The sequence below is a fragment of the Phalacrocorax aristotelis genome, chromosome 7 (genome assembly GCF_949628215.1).
Source record: "Phalacrocorax aristotelis chromosome 7, bGulAri2.1, whole genome shotgun sequence".
NCBI classification, from domain to species: Eukaryota; Metazoa; Chordata; class Aves; order Suliformes; family Phalacrocoracidae; genus Phalacrocorax; species Phalacrocorax aristotelis.
In genome coordinates, this window is record NC_134282.1 from 10,043,730 (window position 1) to 10,066,899 (window position 23,170).

Consider the following 23,170-nt stretch of genomic DNA (forward strand, 5'->3'; position numbering starts at 1 on the left):
GCTTCCAATAGGAAAACCTGGACTATGTAGAAATTTAAATTGCCACCTGTAGCTTCAAACAAAGAACTGATAAAATGAGTCAAATACAGCTGGGCTAGCAATGGAGGGCTACGTGAAAGCTCGCTTCTCAAAATGTCAAATGACATATTTTAACCTGTCTACTACTTACTTCTTTGTATTGTGCTGAAATTCATTCCGATTCAGCTACCAATATGCAACTTGCATATTTATGTCCCAAAATATTTTTTCTGTGAAAACAAATATTTCATAGAATCATGGAATGGTTGGACGGGACCTTTAGAGGCCATCTAGTCCAACCCCCCTGCAGTGAGCAGGGATATCTTCAACTACATTAGGTTGCTCAGAGCCCCGTCCAGCCCGACCTTGAATGCTCCTAAGGATGGGGCATCAACCACCTCGCTGGGCAACCTGGTCCAGTGCTTCAACACCCTCATTGTAAAAAATTCCTTCCTTATATCCAGTATAAATCTACCCTCCTTTAGTTTAAGACCATTACCCCATGTCCTGTCACAACAGATCTTGCTATAAAGACAGCCCCCATCCTTCCTACAGCCCCCCTTCAGGTACTGGAAGGCCACAATAAGTTCTCCCCGCAGCCTTCCCTTCTCCAGGCTGAACATCCCCAACTCTCTCAGCCTGTCCTCGTAGCAGAGGTGCTCCGGCCCTCGGATCATTTTTGTGGCCTCCTCCAGACCTGCTCCAACAGGTCCGTGTCCTTCCTGTGCTGAGGGCTCCAGAGCTGGATGCAGTGCTGCAAGGGGGGGTCTCACCAGAGCAGAGTAGAGGGGCAGAATCCCCTCCCTCAGACTTGCTGGCCATGCTGCTTGTGATGCAGTCCAGGATACGGTTGGCTTTCTGGGCTGTGAGCGCACACTGCCTGCTCAATTGCTTTGGCATGTTTGTCAAAAGCCTAAGATCCTAAGAACACCACCAGCACTTGCACACTTTCTGACAGGGCTCAAATAAGGGCTGGAAGTTGTTTCTCTCCAAGACATCTTGCCAGCAGCGACCACCAGTTCCAGGAGGTAGCGGGGCTGCAGAAGGGGACACAGACCCAGGCCTGCCTGTGTCCCTGTGCTAGGTTAAATGCTGATTATACACTTGGCTTATGGAAATGGTAATCTGGCTACACAAAACTCACAGCCGGTTTTGGTTTGCTGAGCCCTGGCTTCCTCGGTTTTCCCACACAATCTGTAGGTTTAAACGTAAAAAACTCTGAGCACACTATTTAGCATCCTTGTGACAGAAATATACTTTACCTTATAAACTGCTGCTGCTATTTCTAATTAATGCCAAATAGCAATCATCCCACTGAAAATTCAAGCTGCTTTTAGTGAGAAATTAAGTTAGAATTCAGCAAGGACAGATTATATCTATTGTAAACTTTGACCTTTTTTCTTTATAGTACATTAAAAGAGAGTTTTCCCAGCTACCTAAAATATATTTTGGAGAAAAGTATTCTTTTGTAACAAAGCACGATATGCACGTAATTTGAAACATGGACTACTTCACAGGATAGTATCTGAGAGCAAGCAGATATTTTAAAGAAAATAACTTATCCCAGAGGAAAAGCAACTCTCCTAATACATAGCTGGATTTCATCCTGATGCCAGCACACATCAAACCCTCACACAGTCATCAAACACCCTGATGGGCACGGACAGCCTCGCGTGCATCGACCTACACAGGCTGCTGCTGTCGCTCTCCTGTTGCGTTCACTGAAGCTATGGAAGAAATTTCAGATCAGCCGAAGAGCAGGAAAATTTACTGCTGATTGTGGATGCACATAACAGTGTAAAACAATATTTGTCACTGGTTTTATTCTCCAAATAAAGCAATAACTAAGACGTTCACCCTGCACAAACTGCTGAAGGTCGAGCGGGAAGGAGTGACATCGACTGCTTGCTCGAACATCCTTACCAAGAACCACGCTCCATTACAAAATGTGATATGCAAAACCTTCACCTCTGTTTGAAAAAATTCTAATATTAAATGTTTGTTATTTTTATCTTGGGATGTATTCAAGTTTTAATGGTCCCTTCTCTTTCCCTGTTAATTGCTCTGAACTCTTACTGACACTAATGGGAAATACATTGCACGTATTCACTGCAGAATGGACTCCAAATGTCACTGAGGATAGAAATGAAAAACTATTCACATGTTTATCCTTTTGGTAAATAATTATGGGGTAGTAGGAAGGAAATGTTGTTTACTTTGCTGCATTACTTGGGAAACTAAGTTTACAATATATAATTATTAATAAAAAAAATAATTATCATGGGCAACTGCTCTAATCCCTAAGGAACACAAATAGTGGAGACCACCACATACGCAGGCAAAGGAAAGCCTAGGAGTCTCTGAATGCCCTGGGTGGTCCTGCCCCCTGTCTGCCCTGCATGGGGCTGAAAACAGCAGGACAGATTTGAACATAGGAGTTCCAGGGAAGCGACCAAATCCAGCCAGATTCCACATCTTATAGCTGTTAGGTGTATAAAGCACATTGATCAAAATCCTGGATGTACACATCCGAGCTTTGCTCACACTCCGGCACATCTCTGAGCCCTCTGGCAGCACCTGCACATTTGTGTGCAGAATTATTCTGCGCCTGCTTACAAACAAATGACAGTACAAAACCAGATCATTTCAGGCAACACTTGATCGCTGACATTAGTGTCCTTCCTTGCTCATACCAGAAAACCATCACAAAAATATACAACCACAGTAAAATTCCTTCTGGACAGGAGCAATTGCGGGAAATTTTTGATAACCATTCATAGTTACAGAATTCATCCTCAGCATGGACAAAAATAATGAAAATATGACAACAAAAGGGAAGAGAACTTTTTTTTACAGTTGTATCTTAATGAGATGGTCTTTGTTAACAACAAAATCACTTCTTCATAGCATTTGCATTTAAAACACGCATAAGGCAAAGGAAAACACATATTAAGCCTTCAGAGGTAACAAATAGCTACTGCAAGGGGTCTTTTATAATCCCACACGTGTGACTTCCTCGGTGTTAGGCTGTTAGAACAACGATGGCTGCAGTTTATACATGCGGTTCTTAAGTAGCAATCATCCTCTACTCTGGACATCAAGAGGTGCTAAGGTTTATCCTCCTAATTACAGGCATTCCTGTGCTGCAGCCACCTCTGTGTTACATCTGAAGCAGCAGAATAAAGCAAGTACTTAAAGGAAATAAAAACAGAGAGGAAAGCATATGTTTTAATCTGAACTGGCCACGAGATCTTCATCTACACCACACCTATAAGAACCTTTACTGCGGCCACATAACGCATACTGAACAATATGGTAAAAACAATACAGCCTTAACGGTCTCTCTCCTCTGGGCAACTAAAATAATGCCCTGTGGAGCACATAAAGCTCCACAGCTTTATATATATAAATATATAAAGAAATGTAAATATAAATATCTATACAAAAAGCATATACAAAAAATAAATATTTTTATTGCTGTGGAGCAATAAAAATGCCCTGTGAAGCAACACCCTTTTGACTGTTTCATGTTTGTTTCAGCTGTTCGGTGTGATGCATCACCATCTCATCTACTTCAAATTTCTTTTCCAGATTTCCAATATACATGGGCTCTAAGTTCAGGGAAGTCGGATCTGCACCCGATGCAGGGGATGCAAAGCGATGCAGCTTGGCCATTGTGCAAAGGCCAAAGAATAGTACATTTACCAGTCCTCTAAAAATCCCTTGTAGGACAGACTGCAGTGAATGACATTACAGATTCTTTCCAATAGTATCTTCTGTGCTTATGAAATTTTGGAAAGTAGCATTTTCAGTGCTTGTGAGACCTCCAAACTGGACAAGCACCAGAAAGCTCCATGCAAAACAGGTTTTAAAAGAAAGCAACAGCAGCACCTGCTACTTTCAAATGCTTGTCAGTGTGTGGTGTTTGTCACAGAGGTGTCTAAAAATGTTAGTTTATTCAATCCTTGGCCTCACTATAGGAAGCGTAATATAGATAAACTCAGCAATTATTATCTAGTAATACTAGAAAATGATGAACAGCATCTGAGACTTAGTGAAACAACAAAGTAGTAGAGTTCAAGAGGTGGAGTAATGCAAAACAAAATTAACCTTTCTCCAAAACTCAAAATTAATGTCTACATTTAAGGCTTGAAGCAGCTTGATTCACACTTACTTATTTCTGATTATATTGTTGAACTTCCCAAAGCAGAATGAACTAACAGCATTTCCAGTCTAAAGTAAAATCAGCAAAAATCCCTGAAATTTTCACGTGTGCCCACCCCGGGCATATCACCGCTGGCAGCACCAGAGGGCTGCATGCCCACCGCTGACCGCAGCCCAGCACGGAGCCTTACCTGCAGCCCCAGCCTTTCCAAGGCACCCGTGCTGCAGCTGCTCTGATGGCAAGGTACTTCAGGAACCTGCACAGCACCTTACTAAACCCCCATTCAAGATTCTTTCCTGGGATAATGTTTTTGCCATCTCCTAAGTCTTACCAGGATGAACGGGGCTGAAAGCCCTCACAACACTGCATGCCAACCGCAGCAAGTCAGTGGAAGAATACCTTCTTGGCCCTGACAGCCTACAGAAAAACCTTTGAGCAAAGACTATTCTGCATTATGATTATTTCCACAATTAGATTAATACTATAACAGAGAAATTTTAAAATAAAATTCTCTGCTTTCCCTAATTAAAATGTTTTGTTGATACTCCTGAAGATAGATACTACCCATTGCCTTGTTAATCTACTAGATCCAAACCTCTGACATCTTCTGCCATGAGGGTGAAGAACGCAGGCCAGACAACTGTGTAGGAAGGTCCAAGCTGTAGGCAGTCATTGTGTGCACCTGAACTGGCGATTTCCCATGTTTGCAATACAGCTTTCAGCCCAGTAAAACACGAAGCTCGTGCCACTCCAGCACACAGCACAGCTGTGCTTCACAACACTTCTGAGACAGCGAGCGTAAGGAGGATCTTGTGAGTAAATGAAAAGAGATCACAAAGCCAGGCTGTTCCCACCATAGGAAATGCCAGCACTGGGCAGTGGATGTATGGAAACCATACCTTCTGCTGCAGCTGAGGGGAGTTTTCACAGGACAGCTCTGGCATTGCCTCCTGACTCAAGTGAATTACAAATTGCTCACATAATGCCCCAATTTTGCCCATCAGTTCAACTGCCTCATAGTACAACTACGCATCCGTGGACTCAGACCCTTGCCTGCCATTCAAAATAAATTTAACCCAAAGCTGGCTTTAAGGATATGGGACAAATATACCCCGTTACTTTTTCTGTCACGTATTAGACGAAGAAATCTGTTGCCTGGGTATAGCAGCCCAAGTAAATAACAACTGCACAATCCTGTACTTTTGGGTGTCAGGTAAGCTAGGCAGACTCCACGATTACTGTTAATTCATACATACAACATACAGGGTAATAAGTTTTCAAAATTTTCTCAAGTCGGGAGACTAACTGGTTATAAAACTTAAAACATTAAATAGAAGAGCGATGGTGATGACTGAAACATCTTTTGTTTCAACTAAGCCTAAAGAAGTTTTGTAGCTCAGAAGCCCAGCCTTTAAATCCAGGGAAGTCCAATTCCATTTTAGTGTTCTAGCCTATACCTGATCCAACATGAGCTGAGGAAAGCAGAGTGACACAGGCCTCAAAATTCAAACTGCAACCGCAGAGCTCAGCTCAACGTACACCCAGCATCCCCATCCCCTCCAGATGGACTGTCAGGGTGCTCCACTCCACCGAAAACCTCAGGGGCAGCACTCCCAGCTCAGCCCACACTGCCCTGAAAGCGCACAGACTCCCAGCACCTGGGGTTTCTGCGCTGATACGGCCCAACCCTCCACCTACAGCAGTTTTGTCACCCTCTTCAGTGAAACCAGGGATGCCAAGCCTTTAATTTCTCTTTCATCTACTTCAAATTGTCATAATCGCAGGTCTGTTAAGGGTCAGCACCAAACAAAAGCAGACAGAGCCCACACACCCCGGCAGGAGCCTGCGATCCATCACGGCTTCCAAGCACCCAACCTCAGGCTCCCACCCTCAAACTTCCCCTGCAGTAGTTAAGTATCATCAGTTAATTATTCATTATGCAAATTATATCCATGTCACTTTGGACCATGTTGTTGTTTCATTAGATCCTTTTTTCCGTAGTGCTAAAGAAGATCTAGTCCAGCTATTTATTCAGTGTTACTATTTACATACGTCTTTCCTATCCATCACATCTTTGTTAAACCTGCTCTCATGCCATTTCACTATCTCTAATTCTTTCTCACATGTGTCCTTCTGCTACTGCCATATGTTTTGCTGCTTCCCCTTCAAAAAAATCACCAAAAGAAATAATTTCTCAAAGCATTAACTATATATATATATTTCTAAAATAACCACTTCACACAGACATCCCTCTATTTTTCTCCTCTGCTATACTAACACCTTAACAAACTGATTTGTTTGCAGTAACTAGATGCCAAGCAAAGTTCTGACTCCAAGAACTTCCTCGAAAAACAAAAAAGAAAAAAACCCACCTCTTTTCCCACCCAGTTAATCTAGACGCTCCCGAAGGGACAGGCAGCACAGCCAGTGCGTATCACGATGGGATTCCGTGCTCACGGGCTGGTGACGGCCCTTGGAAGTTACCGGCGTCTTTAAAAATCTAACCTCAATAAGCGGAGCCTTTCCCCAGCACGCGCGTTTCCCGGAGGCGGGCGGGCGGCCCCGGCTGAGCGGCCTGCCGCGCCGGTACCGCCCGCCCCACGCCGCCTCCTCCCGCGGCACCCCCGGCCCAGCCCGGCCCTCCCGCCGCCGCCCTGGGGCTCTCCCTCCCCCGGGACGCCCCGCTCGCCCCCCGCACCTGCCCCGCATGGGAGCGGGGCCGCGGCCGGGAAGGGCTCCCGGCACCCGGGACGCGTCCCGCCTGGCGAGCTTCCTCAGCCGGGCTGCGACCCCTCCGGCCCCGCCACCGCGAGAAGGGACGGCCGAGCAGGCGGGGCCGCGCCGCGGGGCGCCTCTCCGGGCGCCCCCCACCCCATCCCATCCCCGGCGGGGGACGGCGGCTGCCCTCCGCCCCCAGAGCAGAGCGGACCCCTCCTTCCCGCCGCGCCGCCGCCGCGGGCAGGCCGCCACCCGCGGGGCCCGCCGCAGCCGCCGCGCCGGGGGAGGCCGCTGGGCCGGGGCCGGGGGTAGCGGCGCCCCCGGGCACCTGCAGCCACCGGCGGCGGCACTCACCTCTGGCATGCTCGCAAGGCGGGCGAGGGCGGCCCTGCCCGGGCACGGCGGTGGCGGCCGCGGCGGCCCGGCCCAGTCAGGGGCGCATGCTGACAGCGCCGCCGGCGCGGCGGGCGGGAGGGAGGCGGCGGCGGCAGCGGCCCGGGCTCCCCGCGCCGGCCCCGGCCCCGGCTTCCGCCGCCGCCCCCGCCCCGCCCGGAAGCGCGCCCCGGCCGCGGCCCCGCGGGCAGCCCCGGTCCCTGTCACGGCCCCCCGCGGGGAGCCCCGGCCGCGGCCCCGCGGGCATCCCGGCCCCGGCCCCGGCCCCGGCCCGGCCGCGCTCACCTAAGCCAGGCGCAGCCTCCGGGATCCGGGCGACACAAAACCGAGGAAAAGGTGAAGAGCGGAGGCGTCGTGGGCTGCCCTCCCCCGGGGACTCGCCTCCCTCATCCTCCCAGCGGCGGAGCGGCCCGGCGCCTCATGAGTCACGGTGCCCGAGCCCCAGCACACGTGCCCGGCCCCGCCGCCGCCTCCGGTTTCGGAGGAAAGTGAAAAAAAAAAAAGAAAAGCTGGGGGAGGGAAGCGAGTGGAAAATGTCTCCAGCAAAACAGCTCTGCCGACACCGCCGCTCACCGCCCGGCCTGCGGCGCAAGTGTCCTCCAACTGCGTTATCCACTACAATACCGCTTTTTCCAGGCCCCCCAAAAATGCTTTTCCTCTAGTGAGGCAATAGTACTGATCTCCTTTCCAGAGCAGGGAAAAAGACCTTGCTTTCATCCCATTCCTGGCTTCTTCTTGGCAAAGTGCATTGCAAACTGGTAATTTTTGCCGCCTTGGTCCCAACAAGGCAAGCCTGGAGGCTGACAGCTGTGCTGGGGTCCTTGGGGGACTGCGCTGTCTGGCATGGGCATCCCATGGGTGCTGGGCAGGGGTGCCCCTGCTGCCCCCGGGACACCCAGCACACCCTCCAGCCAGAGCCGGTGGGGGGCACCCACTGCGATGGCCGGATGCTGCTCTGAGCCTCACTGGGCTCTGAAGCGACCCTGTCCCTGAGACCAGCACACCCATCACCGAGGCAGCAGTTCTGCTCTGCCAAGTGTCACAGGGGCAGGTGTCGGTCCCACCACGCCAGTGACACTGATGGGAGCCGTGCAGAGAAAGGACCTATCATAATATAGTCAGACACAACATAAATGTGTCCCTTGCCAGGACACTCACACCTAGGCCCATGCGCAAAGGAATCTCAAAAAAACAATGTGGCACTAACCTAAGGGACAGAAAAAGAGCAGGACATACACCTCAATATGCGGAGAGGCAGGCAGGCTGACAGGTGAGGGGGATGCTCCGGGGGCGTCTGGTCCCTTCAGTGTCAGCCCACCAGGAGAGAGAAAGTGGGACAGGAGCTCCAGGAATGGTGGTGGGAATGAAACGATGGAAAGAACTGGAAACAGCCTGCCAATGTAAGACTGGAGGAAGCACAGCAATGATCTTCCAAGATTTAAGGACACTATAAAGAGCAGGGAACAATCTTGTCTCTGTATTTATGGTGGTGAGGACAAGAAGATGGGCTTAAACTGCAGCAAGAGAGATTCAGGCTGGACTTAAAGGGAAAAAAAAGGACTGACATGGATACTAAATCAAGGTTAGGCACTCATCTCGAGGAGTGATTTAGGTATACTCCATCCCGCCTGGGGCAAGGGAATGGATTAAGTGACCTTTTGTGGTCCCTCTTCTAGCTCCTTCTTCCTCTGACCCTGCCGAGGTTTACTCCTTTTGATCTATACTTCTCTTTTAAAGTGTGCAGTCTGTTCCATCCCTGAGGCTCACGATACATCTCTTACAGTGTTGGGCTTTTCTTCTTTCTTGCCGTTTGCCATAAAAGATTCTCGTGTCTTTGAAAAGTATGTTTTTCAGTTCTCTGTATTTTACTATTTTAATAAAATCAGTGGCAGGATTTTCTGACTTTGTCTTTTGATATCAAGGCAGGAGTCATGTCTTAGCCAAACTGATACCCAAACACTACAAATATTTGCAATGATTCCAGGAGACATTTTGCTTAGTATTTTTTTTTCAAAGCATTATATGTATATAACTGTTTGTTGATAAGGTTGAGTACATTTCAATGCATACACATATGTTTTGAAAAAAACTCAATTATTCTCTTTTCCCATAAACTTCTAATTTCAATTTTTCTTTTCTTCCACAGGGAACAATTCAAAGAACTGTTACTTGATGGCAAGCGGACCAGCAGTTTCTGTTCCTCCCTGGTCCCTGTTACTAAATGTAACAGTAGGCCACTTAGCCAAGACAAGGAAATCCCTGCTTCTCCCTCGGCGCAGGCTCTGCCCAAGCAGCTCCCACGGGTGCCAAAGCCCAGGCTGATGCCTGGCCCCAGCCTGCCGGTATCTCAGCGGTGGGTTGCCAGATGGCCAGCACAGCGGCCCATCGCTGCTGGCTGCCAGTGCTGAGCTCCCACCTCTCCACAGGAATGTTACCACAGAGAGCTTCCACAGATGCTTTAACCACTCTTGAATTTTGAAAGCATTATAAAATGGACGCGTCAAACGCTCACAGCTCCACCTCCATGGAGCTTTCTCCTCACTTTAGTTGTGAAAACTAAGAGCGATCAAATAAATGAGTGTTCATGGAGAGAAAGAACATGAATCCTATAAATGAGTTCATGCCAAAAAGACGGCATAATGTCTATAAGGAGGCAATTTTTTCTGAAGTCCCGTAGTTGTTAAGCATCAGTCCTTCACCAGCAAGGACTGTAGCACAGGGACACGCATGGCCAGAGAGGGGTTCAAGGGCTGCTGCAAGGACCTGGGTACCATGCGCTTCAGAAATTTAAACACAGAAAACTATAGAAGGCTTTTCTGAGGTTAAGTTTTAAAATTTCGTCTGGGCTCCCTTCTAGCTCCCTAACAGATCAGGCCGGTGCCCCAGTCCAGCACAGGCACTTCACTGAAGGGGCTGATTTAATGCTCCAGTGCACGTGCTGCTTGGGATGTCCTGTGCCCCACATCTCTGTTCCTGCTCACCTCCTTTTGTGTGGAAATACCAGATACTCTGAACACCTCTGTCCTTTACACCTTATGCTCGTTGGTGACTTTATGCTGAATTCCAATCCCTCTATTCTTTACTATTTTCATTGTTACTTCCACATTGTATTCTCTCGACTGGAGGCACATGGTGGTCACAGCCACACTTGGGGCTGGACGCTGTGACAAGTAGCAGTCATGCAGTGGTGCCCTGTTGCCAGAAAATACACACACTCCCCCTGACCAGGTTCCCATTTTCAGACGTGATTTAATTTCAGCCTCTCTCTGTTTCTGCAGGCTAGAACTCCCATGCAATCTCTTTTTTAAAGCTGTGAGGCTGGTGTTCATCCCCAGTCAACAAGAACAGCAGACTACAAGGAAACTACAAACCACATTGACATCAGGGAAGACAAGGAAAAAGACAAAGTCTTTATCTCCGGTATCAGGAGTGTAACTTGCTTGTGTTAAAACACCTCTGTCAACACAGGCACCTTGTTCCAATTTTATTTTTTCTGCCAAACACACTGGGGGTTGTAGTTCTGCTAGAACTTTATCTTTCCATCTTCTCCCTCTTGCGCTTGTCTTTTCCCCCCAAATCTTGTAATTTCTGCTTATAATTCTGAGCATCACTTGTTACCCATACTCTGTTGTTCCAGAATACCTTTATACTTTTCAAATGAAAAAAATCAGTACGAAAGTGGCATCTCCACTGCAGTTGAATGCTACTTTTATTCACTTATAGATACTGAGCTTCTGCTGACTTCTGAAATTTCAAATGATCCAAATGATCCAGAATGATGACAAATTACTCAGAATTACATCTACCACATCCTGCAATCTGTAACAGAATAAGCCAAACCACATTGCTGCTTGCTTTGAAATTTATTAGGCTTGGAGACTAGAAGAAATTTGCCTTTAAATTTGCCTTTTTCCCCGATCCATACTCAGGGCTGAACTAAGCAAAGTGTTACATTTTGTGAAATGAGGTCATAACGTGCTTTTCAGCTTTAATGAGTAATTCCTCACTTTACTTTGGGAGACAAATAATATTACCTGCTTAAGAGATCTGAACTCCAGCTGTTTCCTTCTTAAGACTTTTTGTTCTATTATACAGCCTGGCATTAAAGTAATTAACTTTTCTTTTTGTGTGCTCTAATCACACCCTGCAACAGACCACACAGCACTTCTGAACCTGTAGTGAGAAACGGGATGCCTTGAACGTCCCTTCTCAGGAGCTGCCCAAACCGAGCAGCCTCGGGGAGCATCCCGGAGCGCTGAGTACCTGCAGAAGTGAAGGCACATCGCTGGCTGGGAGACCTTCCTGGTATTTTCTGTTTATCTTTTTTTTTTTTTTGCTTTTTTATAGAAACTGGAGACTGAAAGGACATAAAGAAACATTCCTTTTTCTTTCAGGAAAATGTGCCATGAATTTACACTTGTATTTCAAAGAAGTTTAATCAGATCAGTAAAAAATTCACGTCAATTGGTATCCCATCGTATCTTTATATTTGCCTGATATACATGACTTTGCCTGCCATTATATAAAGCAGCAGCAGTACAGATGTACCACTCAGATAACACCAGTATTGGTTGCACACGCCTTGAAGGTCTCTGGGAATTAATATTGTAATGGATCATTTGTTGCTCTTCCTGTTTCTGTTCTATCACAAAGAAATATGTGAGGCTATTTCCTTTCTATATGCTTACATCAGTACGCTGGGCATTTTCAAAGCAGTTGTCCGGTCACAAAGTTTTCTGTACAAACTCCTCACTGCCCAGAGTTCTCTTAAATAACTTCAGTAGGCCAGTGTCTGCACAAATGATCTTTTCTATACACAGAGCCTAACTGTGTATACAACTGGTGCCTAAACTGTGCCTCCCTGTCCTGCCTCGGCAGCAGCAGCAGAGCAGGTACGTGGACACTGAGATGCTCACAGCTGCACAGCCAGAATGGCAGCTCCCTACCCAGCCCCCTCCACCCCCAGTTTAAAGGGCCTAGCTCCACAGCCGTTATTTGGTCGCATTGGTAATTAGGTTTATTTAGTTTCATTTTCCCCTTGAGTCCATTTTCACGTGAGAGCACATAGCGACATGCTTGCTGGGTTTTGTACTCGCTGCCTGCAATGGCAGCAGCCCTGCCAGCCTGCCCTCCCAGCCCTGCCAGCCCTGCCGGGGAGCTGCCCCCACCGGGCATTTCTTCTGGTGCTGGCTCCTGCTGGGAACCCCACTCAGGCAATTCCCTTCTTTGACAAGGTACAGGGCCAGCTTGCCTTATCGTTGGGTTTGTGCCCTGTTCATCCGCAATGTCATTTCTCACTATGTCCTTTTATGTAGGTTACAGGGGGTTAAACCCTAGAGCACAGATGCCAAGGACAAGCTCTGCAGTAACAAGATGTGCAGGCAGGGCATGGTAAAGAGGAAACAAAGGAAATCGCAGATCCAGTGGTCTCTCAGATTATCATCTGATAATGATAATTACCATCTGGGATACCAAACAAGACAATGGAGTAATTATCTTCCAGCAGAGAAAGATAAAGAAATATGTTACCATACACTTATGTCATTCAACCAAAAAGACATAAATTAGGAGACAAGGGAAGAAAGAAACACGTTGTATACAGAGAAAGTATTTTGAGAGACATATTTTAGAGTCACTATGTGTTATTACAACTGGAGCAAAAAAGAGGAACTCTCTTGGCTGAGCTAAGGCAGCCCTCACCCAAGTGAAGCAAGAGTCTGACCTCCAAAAATTTTGCAACAGTTGCCTGACCTTCCCTCCAAAACTCAGCGAGGAAGGCTGCAGGGCCAACGATGATCTAGCCCAGGCCGGCAGAAGGCCCACAAGCACAGCAGTGGGACACCAACACGTCCTGGGATCCATGTGTGAGCATGGCCATTGGCATCCTCTCCACAACCACACCTCAAGCAGGGTAAAAGCACTTCCCGCTTCAGTTCCTACTTCAAAATGATCTGAAGGGAAAAGTTTAAAGTGAAACCTCTGAGTGATAGGTCATCCTGTAACAGGCATGGCATCAGGGACATAAGCTGAAAATATATTTAAATTTTCTCTTTGTCATTCCAAATGTGATAAATACTCAGAAAGATGACTTTGCAGAATTAAGAAACTTGTATTATGGACACCTTACAGATCATTTCTAGCCCTCCCTCAGAGATCAGTTTCTGAAGACATTGAGCACGGGCAGAAGGTAACCTATGATGCATGAACCACAGCTACTTTAAGCACCGACTTGGCAACTGTTGTCCAATCGTTACGCCATAAAAGCAGCCACCCTGGCAGCCTGCTGCCTCCTCACGCAGCCTCAGCATCCCTATAGAGGCCTGGTGCCTGTAGGCAGGCAGGCCTGTGTGACTGGAGGTGGACAAACCGATGCACGCACAGCCAGCAAGGACCAAAGCCTCCAGCTCGGCTTGCACCGGCGCTTTACTTCAAACCACAGCTCCTGCTTGAGTAAGATTGTAAGTCGAACAGGAATCTTTTGCTAAAGAAGAAGAAGTCAGTTAAGAATGCAATTTAATTCCGAACTAGCAGAAAAAGTCCCCGGACTCCAGCGAGCTGTGTAGTTGGCGCTAGGTGAGAGCAGCCTGGATGAACTGTCAGCCCTCCCAGGTGCCCTGTGCCCGCAGCACCCCTGGGCAGGAACGGGCACAGAAAGGTTTGTTCAGCTGCACAGGCGCTTCCAGCTGGGTACCCGAAAGCAAAGCTTCTCTCCTTAATATTTACAGTAACATAGCACTTAAAGGATAACTACATCTGCAGTCTCCTTAGCAGCCTGCCCCCCGATCCGCACAGTGACTACAGCAGCACTGGGCTGCTCTTCACTGCAGACCACTGCAGAACTCCCACCCACGAGGAGTACAGGGTGCTGCCGTACCCCTATCTGCTAAACAGATAAATAAAAATCACAGTGCAAATGCATCTAGCTTGAAGTATGTCCAGTGGCTTCATTTTATCATACCAAATAGCTGGAATATACGGTAGTCACAAAATAAACCTTGTACTCTTAATTTTCCTTTTTCTTTTTTTTTCCTGTGGCCTTTATTAAAGGCAGATACACAAGTCACTGCAAATGCAGACTAAACACAGTTATGATCCTGGAGAAGCTATTTGCTTCCTTAGGCTGTTATTTGTTTGACACTCATGAAACTCACATTCCCCGAAAAGGTCGGACATTAAATTTCAGTCTTGCTGATAAAGGCGGCAATCGTTACATCTCTTCTAACAAAGTGCAACTTCTGCAGTAACGAACTTCCGCTTCTGCTTCACGGCAACATGGAGGCCATTGCTTTCGCACTACAGGGCTAAAACCTACTTTTTTTTTTCCTGTTTTAGTGATATTATCTGCATGTGCATTTTAGTGAAGATAATGTATACATTTCAGACTTGGCCCTTCCACTGTATTGTCCTTTTATTTTAAAGCTTCCTGCAACTATCAAGTGACAATATTTTTGTCAAAATTAATAAAGTATTTAAAATCTCTACTAGTCTACAAGCATATAAATGAGCAAAATCCACACTGTTACTTTCACAGCAAATAATTATGATATATGCTGTGTCCTTTGCATTCTCTGTAAAGATGAATTCTTTATTGTTCTTCAGTTCGTGCTGGAGCCCAGCTGGCAGTGCCAGGGTCCACTTTAACCTCTATGGGGAGCAGCATGGATGCTCAGTCCAGGTGGACCCTGCCTGCAATCCAACATAGTATTTAATCATGGAAAACTGGTGGGACATTCTCTGGCAGCAATGTATTTCATGGCAGGAAGCTGAGGGTTAACTCTCAGGGAATTAATGTAATTTTAATTTCTCATGGGCTTTACCAACTACTTCTGGGAAGACAGAGCAGGGCTGGGGAGCGATGCTCCGGGGACAGGCACCCACCCGCCTCGCCCAGAGCTGGAGGGGACCCCCGCAGGGGGAGCAGCACTCAGCCCCCATTGAGAAACACACCCAAATTGCCGCACAACTATGGCGGTGGTGCCTCAGCACAAATATCCCGCCCTGCCTCCCCTCCACCGACAGTACAGAATAAACCGTTAAACCAACTCATGGGGCTCTTGAAAGCACGTGAAAATACTTCTTTCAACTTTTCCAGCAGAGCAAGCACCACAGGAGATTAACTGACAAAATGATAGTAAAGCAGAAGACAAGAGAACGATGCGGCAGGCAGCTCCCGCGCCAGGTTGGTCCCATGTATTCCTGAGGGTGGGTCAGCACTTGTTTGGGGTCCTGGAGCAGCTACACACAGTGGGGGGTCCCACCGCACCCCCAGTAAGTACCAGGAAGGGTCTGCTTTGGAATCTGACTGCCACTTCTAATACTCTTAAGAACTCCAGAGTTTTGTTACTTAAACTTTGCATAACAAAATCTTACACTTAGCACTCATTTCTTTAATATATTATTTAAATTTTCCCTAACTTACCTCCAGATAGCAAGACCTATATGCCAAAGTAGGTGCAACGAAATGCAGACATAATAAAACAATTTAGCTTCCTGAACAACTTACCGTAACCCACTAAACAACTGTACACTATTCTGCTGTGAATTTGCACGGCCAGCAAGGGCCACAAAGTGGGGTAAAAAGCGTAAGTCTTACCTGGGGGGCCTGATGCGCGGGGTGCGTTGGCGCGCGCTGCAGCGCTCTGGCAGCGCAGCCACCGCCTCCTCCGGCAGCGCGCGGGGCTAATTACAACATGCTTTTTTTTTTTTGCAACAGCAGGATGGTGGCCTAGCGAGAGGGGAAATGGTGAAAGGCCAGAAGAATTATGCTTTCCAAACCCTATAGGTCTAAGGATATGAAATAAGCTATTTGCAGTAGCATACAGCAGTAACCATGGTGACAGGCTGTGGTTTGCATATATATTTTCCTAAAGAAGCAAAAATTACTTTCAGCTAATAAAAAAAGAGACGCAAGGGGAAGTGCTTTTGCACTGCAGCCGCATCTTGAGTTGCAGCGTGCCTCGCTGCCAGGGAAGCTCGCATCTCAGGCACAAACGCACATTTTGAAATGCACCAGTTGAAGATGTCTCTGCTGTGACCTGTTAATCTGCCCATGGGCATCTGGCGGGGGGACAGGCTCAGGCCACCCAACCAGGCCATCGCCCGCAGTCCCTGGAAATGGGGCGATGGTTGGGGTGGTGCCCCTGGGGCTCCCTTCCTGCTGCGAGCCGCAGATAACAGCTGCCCATCCAGCACTGCCACTGCTACCGCCGGCACACTGCAGGCAGTGCCTGCAGCACGGCCGGCCTCAACGACCAGAGATATTTAGACTCATTTTTGTTGTTCCTGCTGCGGCTGCCGCCATCTCCGGGCTTCCTGCATGAGCAACAACCCTTCCGCCCAAAGCCCTGCAGAGCGAGAGCTTGCCGCGCACTGCAGAAGTTGCTAGAAATGGCCCTTGCTCAACCCAGGGAGGGAAATGCTATCTTGCCGGCTTCGCCGGTCACTGCCAGTCTTTGTAAAACCGCAGAGCAGCTCCCAGCCTGGGGCTGCGCCTTGGCAGGAACCGGCTGCCCGTGGTGGGTATTGCACAGGGCAGAAGGTGTGTGTGGGTGGTAGCTAGGGAGCAGCAGCAGCACAGGCACCGCTGCAGTGGAAACACTGTCTGGCTTCCTTTCTGCTTTGTTTAAGCTGCTTTCCGCACATGGTGCAAGAGAGTTACTTACTTGCAGGGTACAATACACAGACCTGCTTGCAAAGTGGCCTGTTTCTCAAGAAACGGCCCATGTTTCCAGGATGTGCTGGAGGTGCAACGTGCAGGTAAAAGCAGCCTGGAGCCCACTGCAAAGGGATGCTGCAGTCAACACTAATAGGAATTATGGACAGGATTTATTGTTATTTCTTTCTTCCTCTACCAGTGTCTCCCTCTACTACTCTCATGCTGTTGGAAGGCTGGTGTCAACGCACGAAGGTTCATCACCTCATCCTACAGAATGCTGCATGAGTTAACAGAATATTTTTACACAAATTACTCACCCAGTTTACGTACCCCTCCCAGCACCATGGCACGTACCAGCTAACCCAGAGCTGGTGTGCTGGCAGAGCAGGCGCAGCCCCACTGCCGGGGACCAGGAGGAGGTGTCTTCACTGCACGGCTTCGTCGCTGAAGTGACTGCAAGAGCTGCCATTTAATGAAATGCAGTTTCTCCAGACCTGGCCATTTATATTAGCATCACTGAAGCCCAAGGTGGGGTGGGAAGGCAAAAGCTGGTGGGGACAGGCAGCACCAGTGCTGGGCGATGGCCGTTCCCAGCAGCAGTGGGGGCAGTGGTACAGCCCTGCGCACTGGGGAGAGGGGAAGTCGCATGAGCGCCAGGGCTCCCTTTTGTCACCACTGTCAAGCTTCTGCACCGCGGGCTGGCTGGAGGGGGAACGTCCATGGGGAAGGCTTCTTGCAATGGGGCAGCGCTGACCCTCATGCTCCAACCTTGGCAGGAGCCCCCAAGGTCCTCCTTCTCCGAAGGATGTTAAGCACTTGCTGCTGGCTTCACTCTTTCAAAGCACCGAGCATTGCAGACAGCATATCTCAAAGATCTAATCCCGGGAAATAACACATGGGTTTCAAAGCAGAAATAAGCAGACTGCTCACCACAATATATTTGCTGTACTACACTTATATTTGTTTTGCAGGCAGACGGACTTAACTACTAATTCCTACAAGATGAAGCCCCAAAACCTGGTTTTTAGGGAGCAGGAAGCTCTAAGTTGAATACTTCGGCATCTTATACAACTGTGTTTCACCTTTATACCTGGAAATCAGGAGATGATTTACAAAACAGGTTTCTTCCATGTTAAAAATCCAAACAACTATGAAAAGAAATACACCTTCACATGGACAGCCATAGGAAATGCTTTTTAATGACTCACAAAGTGGTATTTTGCAGGGCAGCTGTGGTTCGATGGTGTGTTTCAGGAACAACGTCCTCCCGTGCCGCACCCAGCCGCTGCCAGACTCTCCTCCTCCCGGCTGGCCAGTGCGTGGCAGGGCAGGGCACGGACACCCGCCCATAAAAACACACTCTCATTCTGTCAGAAAGTGATTTAACTAGGTTGGCAAAATCCCTTCTATGGCCGCTGTTAAATTGTGTTAGGATTGTTTGCTTTACATTTGAACTCTCCATTTGGGAAAGACTGCTGGTTACCAAAAGGAGACTGCAGCAGCTATGGTGGGGAACACATTTGATGTTTCAGGGTTAATTGCTTTTTAATATAGAGTACATTCAAATGCATTAACTATTTAAGGGACTTCATATGACAGATACCCACTAAGCAGTGAATTTTTAAATCAAGTATACGTACAGCTACTGCTTGTTTAGGGGGAATGAACGCCAAGCCCACAAACTTCACGTGTTCCTAGGTTTTATGGTGAAAAGAACTAAGCAAGTTTACACTGCATAGGTTATATTTTAATTTTGAAAATTACTGGTGTAAAATATGCAAGCTGTTGAACACAGCTGCAGGAACAGGGCTGAGAGGAGGAAGCAGGGAGAGGGAAGGCACTGCTAAGGAGGCGGGGGGAGAACTGCCCTCCATCCTGCACACGGTAGCCCAGGGAGATAAACAATTTCTACTTTCTGACCCACTGCACTCTTCTAATCATGCATCTCAGCTTTAGAGAGATGCGAATTGGAGTGCACCAGCCTCCCCTGCCCTTTGGGGTGCTGCCAGGTGCCATGTGCTGCTTTTCACACAACAATGTTGTCTGTTGCACGTTATCACAGGGCAAGGTTTCTTAATTCATGCATCTAAGCAGCAGGCTTTGCTGGGATGCAGCGGGTGCCGTGCAGTGCTCCAGCTCTCCCTGCCCGCAGGCGATGCCGCCCACGCACGGGGCACGCACCGTTGCCCTGTGAACGCAGGGATGTTTGAGGCCAACACTAGAACGCAGCGCATGCAATCTCGGTATGTATATTTATCAGCAAAGTGCTTCTCACAAGATAAAAGTCTTGCAAATATTATTGCTAAGGAGCTCTCTTTGAGCCACCAGATGCAGGTAAGCAGTTGAGAGAGTTGAAAATGGCCTGGTGTGCCTAATGGTTTTCTGCAATTTTTCCGCAACACAAGGTTTTTAAAGAGCTATCCCATTTAAAAATCTTTTTTTTTCTTATCTCTTTGAAAGTATCACAGTACCCCAAATCTAGCTGGACCATGTAACATAAGAGTATATTCTGCATTAATTGCATGTCCTGCAAGGCATAGGGTAAACTTTATTTTTGTCAGTTTCAAGGATAAAATCTTTCCCTTCTGAGCTTTGCATCATGAGTTTAATCAACTGATACAAATAACGTAGTAAACAGAGCAGGGAAAAATGTAGTTACATCTTCCAGAAAAATTTACTTCTCTCCTTTTGGTAACCAGAAGTCTTTCCCAAATGGAGAGTTCAAATGTAAAGCAAGATCCAGGACATTGCAAAGATTAAATCTTAAGTCTTGATTTCAATTCCTGATAAATAGCAAGATACACAAAAATTGCAGAATGTAGATGATACGCTGATTTGATTTTACCATGATTTTGGAACACTTTTCTAAGAAATACCTATTCCTAGAGTAGAATTTGGTGCGTTTTTTCAAGGACATGGATACCACGCATGAGGGAGCTGTGCTTTTCCCATGCAGAAGCCTTTTTCCAGGCAAAGCACAGGCATGCTACTCATTTGTCAGGGTGTTTCAGGGGTTCGGCAGCCTGGTCAGAGTAAAACCTCAGATGAGAGTGAAAAGGTACTCAGAAATTTCAGCCACAGCAGTGCAACACATACTGTTTTCCACATGTGCCAGCCACTTGTCCAGGAGTCCAACATGCCCTCGAGGTCTCCATCAGAACGGAGGCTTCCCCAGAGAAGGGTCTTGTTCTGGTCTGAAAAATCACAGCTAAAATGACAGAGATGTTCTCATTTATCATATCGTTCTTGCACTGCTGGGCGTAGCGTGTAAGCAAACATCACCCCTTCTTGTGTCCTCAGGTAATTCACTTTAATGTGATATTAATGCACAGGCTTATAAGATGTTTAGAACAGGGCCAGTACTCTTTCCCTGCAGTGTGAGATACGCAGCTGGGGAACTCTTCACACTCTGATGAATGAGTAAAACTGTTGGTTAATTACTGATTAAAGATGAATTTGTTGGCACATTTTTGCTCAGACTGTCATTTGCTTTTCTGTGTTTCTTTTGCATCGAACTGAAGTATCGTCTACACCAGGCTGCTTAGGGAGATTTATGGTGGTAAGTCAGGTGACAACGCTCTCTGTCTAGCTTCTTCAAAGAGTTGTTCAAAGCCTGAGGTCTTTCTTAGGCCTTATTCTGCAGATATTAAAATAATGAGCTACTTTTGGAAGGACTCTTTTCCCTCTTGAGCCTAAATTACCTCCAGCGGGAGCTCAGCAGGAGGAGGACAGCCGGTGACCAAGTGCCATGTCATTGTCTGCCTTTTGCATCTGCGCTGGAACAACATCTTTGCTGCTTGGCAGCTCATCGATGCTTTCTGCATGTTCCCCGGCTGAAGTCATAGCCCTGCGTGTGACTTGTTGCTGTGGAGATGCCTGTATCACAAACACAGGAACATGATGCCAGAGAGCAAAACAGTATGCAAAAGCAGAAGAGCTGAGCAAAATGCTTTTTTCCCCTGCAAATGTGATTAACAATTGCTAACACTGTGGAGAACGGATCTTCAGAGAGGACCGTGAATGTGTCTGTTCCTGGGGATGTGCAGGGCCACGTGTGCCCTCCCGAGGGCAGATGTCTGCACCCAGGGCTCATCCAATGCAGCAGCAGCAAAGCCTCCACTGTGGCACAGCACTTGCCTGCAGCTCCAGGAGTATGCCATAAATTGGGCTTTTGGTTTGAAAATGTAAATGTGCCAAGGGGTTCAATTAGTAATTCATATGACAAAGCTCTGAAGAACCCCTTGCATGGCACGGCAGCCTTGTGAAAAGCCTCAGAGGAGAGGAGCCGCCATGCTGTGGACTGTGCGGGACCTAGGGAGTGATGGGGGATAACATTCCCTGGGTGGGCTTCAGTTCCTTCCCTTGCCCAGCAATCCTCCAGGGGGGAGTGCTTCACCCCCAAGGGCCTGACACCGCCATTACAGAGCTGAACACGTATTATGGTTTTTTGGGGTTATGGTATTGTTTATTGTAATAGATCATTACTGCATTTTTAATTATTCTATTTGGGATGCCACTTCATAAAGAGAACCTGAGTGTTGGAGAGGTGGCCAAACATGACCTGAAGATTTACAGTTTGAATACTGAGAGGCTGGTCTTGGGTCAAAGCCTGAATGAAAAGCCTCGTTCACAAAGAGCAGCTCTGCTAAGCCTCGGTGCTGGGCAGCGGGTGCCGGGGAGCTGTAACCTGCTCTCCAGCCTCCCAGCAAGGAAGTGCCAACATTATCACCCACTGCTGTCTGCAGAGGCAAAGACTCAAACAAACTGCCAGTTCAACAGCTGTTGTGGTAACTGCTGGCAAAACCAGGGTGTACAATTGCTCATGGTTTGTAAACAGCCCTACATTACTTCATTTTTTGAGTCAATAATACAATTTCATAATTATGCAAATTATACTGGCTGCAGAATAGATGAAAAAATCATAAAGCAAACTGTTCTTCTGAAACCAAATATTGTCCATAATGTTGAAAGGCTCCAAGTTTATAATCTGGGTTTTCTTGTTGGTGGTTTTGGGTTTTTTTTGGAGGGGTTGCTTTTTTGTTGTTGTTTTGATTTGTTTTTTAAAGAAAGAATTTCTGATTTTTGGGGGGAATAACTCTCATTAATACCTGTGTTGTGTTAAAGAGACATTTAAGTGAGGAGCAGAAATGTAAGAAATATCATCTATGTACTTCATTGTATTCATGTGTTATGAACTGGCCAGCACTTACATATGTGGTGTTTCCCAGTTAGGGCATCCAATATTCAACAGAACAGGACCTGAAAGGGAACAGTGTAGCCAAGAAGGAAAAAGAGCTAAAACTAAATCATTCTCTAGGGAAACTGTGCTAAAGTCAGCAGGGATGCAGCCAGTTCCTAAAAGTCCCAAGTAGCTCTGCACAAAAGTCCCAATGACACAGAAAAAATGTCTTCATAAATCCCGTAAAAAAATCATTAGAAATGCCAACAGGGGAAAACACCTTTTCACAGCAAACCCAAACCAAACACTATAGCCTGATATTTCCCTACAGCCACTTTTTTCCTGTGGTCTCACAAAGTCACACCAGTCACTGCCGTCACAAGCCTCATTTATACGCCTCCCAACTTCAGTGAAAGCTCTGTAAATTTCTTGGCTAAAAGGAGCCAGGAAGTCACACAGGCCTTTATAGAATCATAGAATCACATAGGTTGGAAAAGACCTTTAATATCATCAAGTCCAACCGTTAACCTCACACTGCCAAGCCCACCACTAAACCACGTCCTCAAGCACCACATCTACACATCTTTTAAATACCTCCAGGAAAAGTGACTCAACCACTTCCCTGGGCAGCCTGGTCCAGTGCTTGACAACCCATCTCCTCTTGTGCTATTTCTTGTTTCCTGGGAGAAGAGACCTACACCCACCTCGCTACAACCTCCTTTCAGTTAGTGGTGGAAAGTGAAGGTCCTCCTTTTCTCCAGACTAAACAACCACAGTTCCCTCAGCCACTCCCCATCAGACTTGTTCTGCAGACCCTTCACCAGCTCTGTTGCCCTTCTCTGGACACACTCCAGCACCTCAATGTCCCCCTTGTATTGAGGGGCCCAAAGCTGAACACAACATTCAAGGTGCAGCCTCACCAGGGTCAAGTACAGGGGCACCATCGCTGCCCTGCTCCTGCTGGCCACACTATTCCTGATACAAGCCAGGATGCTGTTGGCCGCCTGGGCACACTGCTGGCTCATGCTCAGCGGGCTGTCAG

The 23,170-nt window shown here is 47.4% G+C and overlaps 1 protein-coding gene and 1 long non-coding RNA gene across 40 annotated transcripts in view; one reads left to right on the forward strand and one right to left on the reverse strand.

The window, feature by feature from the left end:
- The window catches only part of MBNL1 (muscleblind like splicing regulator 1), a 109,543-nt gene extending 93,563 nt beyond the window's left edge, over window positions 1-15,980 (reverse strand). For 7 of the 39 annotated variants that reach the window (XM_075098709.1, XM_075098703.1, XM_075098692.1 and 4 more), the window contains exon 1: window positions 7,580-7,751. Coding sequence is in view for 5 of the 39 variants with exons in the window: in XM_075098727.1 (XP_074954828.1) it covers window positions 7,256-7,264 (9 nt within the window). In the remaining 34 variants the exon portion in view is untranslated. Of the gene's footprint in view, window positions 1-6,555; window positions 6,656-7,255; window positions 7,408-7,579; window positions 7,763-15,887 lie in introns of those variants that run through there. The other 32 variants (XM_075098730.1, XM_075098724.1, XM_075098720.1 and 29 more) reach the window with 11 other exon arrangements.
- LOC142059732 (uncharacterized) lies at window positions 7,892-9,892 on the forward strand. Its single transcript, XR_012661500.1, has 2 exons — window positions 7,892-8,876; window positions 9,441-9,892. It is a non-coding gene; the product is annotated as an uncharacterized LOC142059732 (long non-coding RNA).
- Window positions 15,981-23,170: the final 7,190 nt, after the last annotated feature.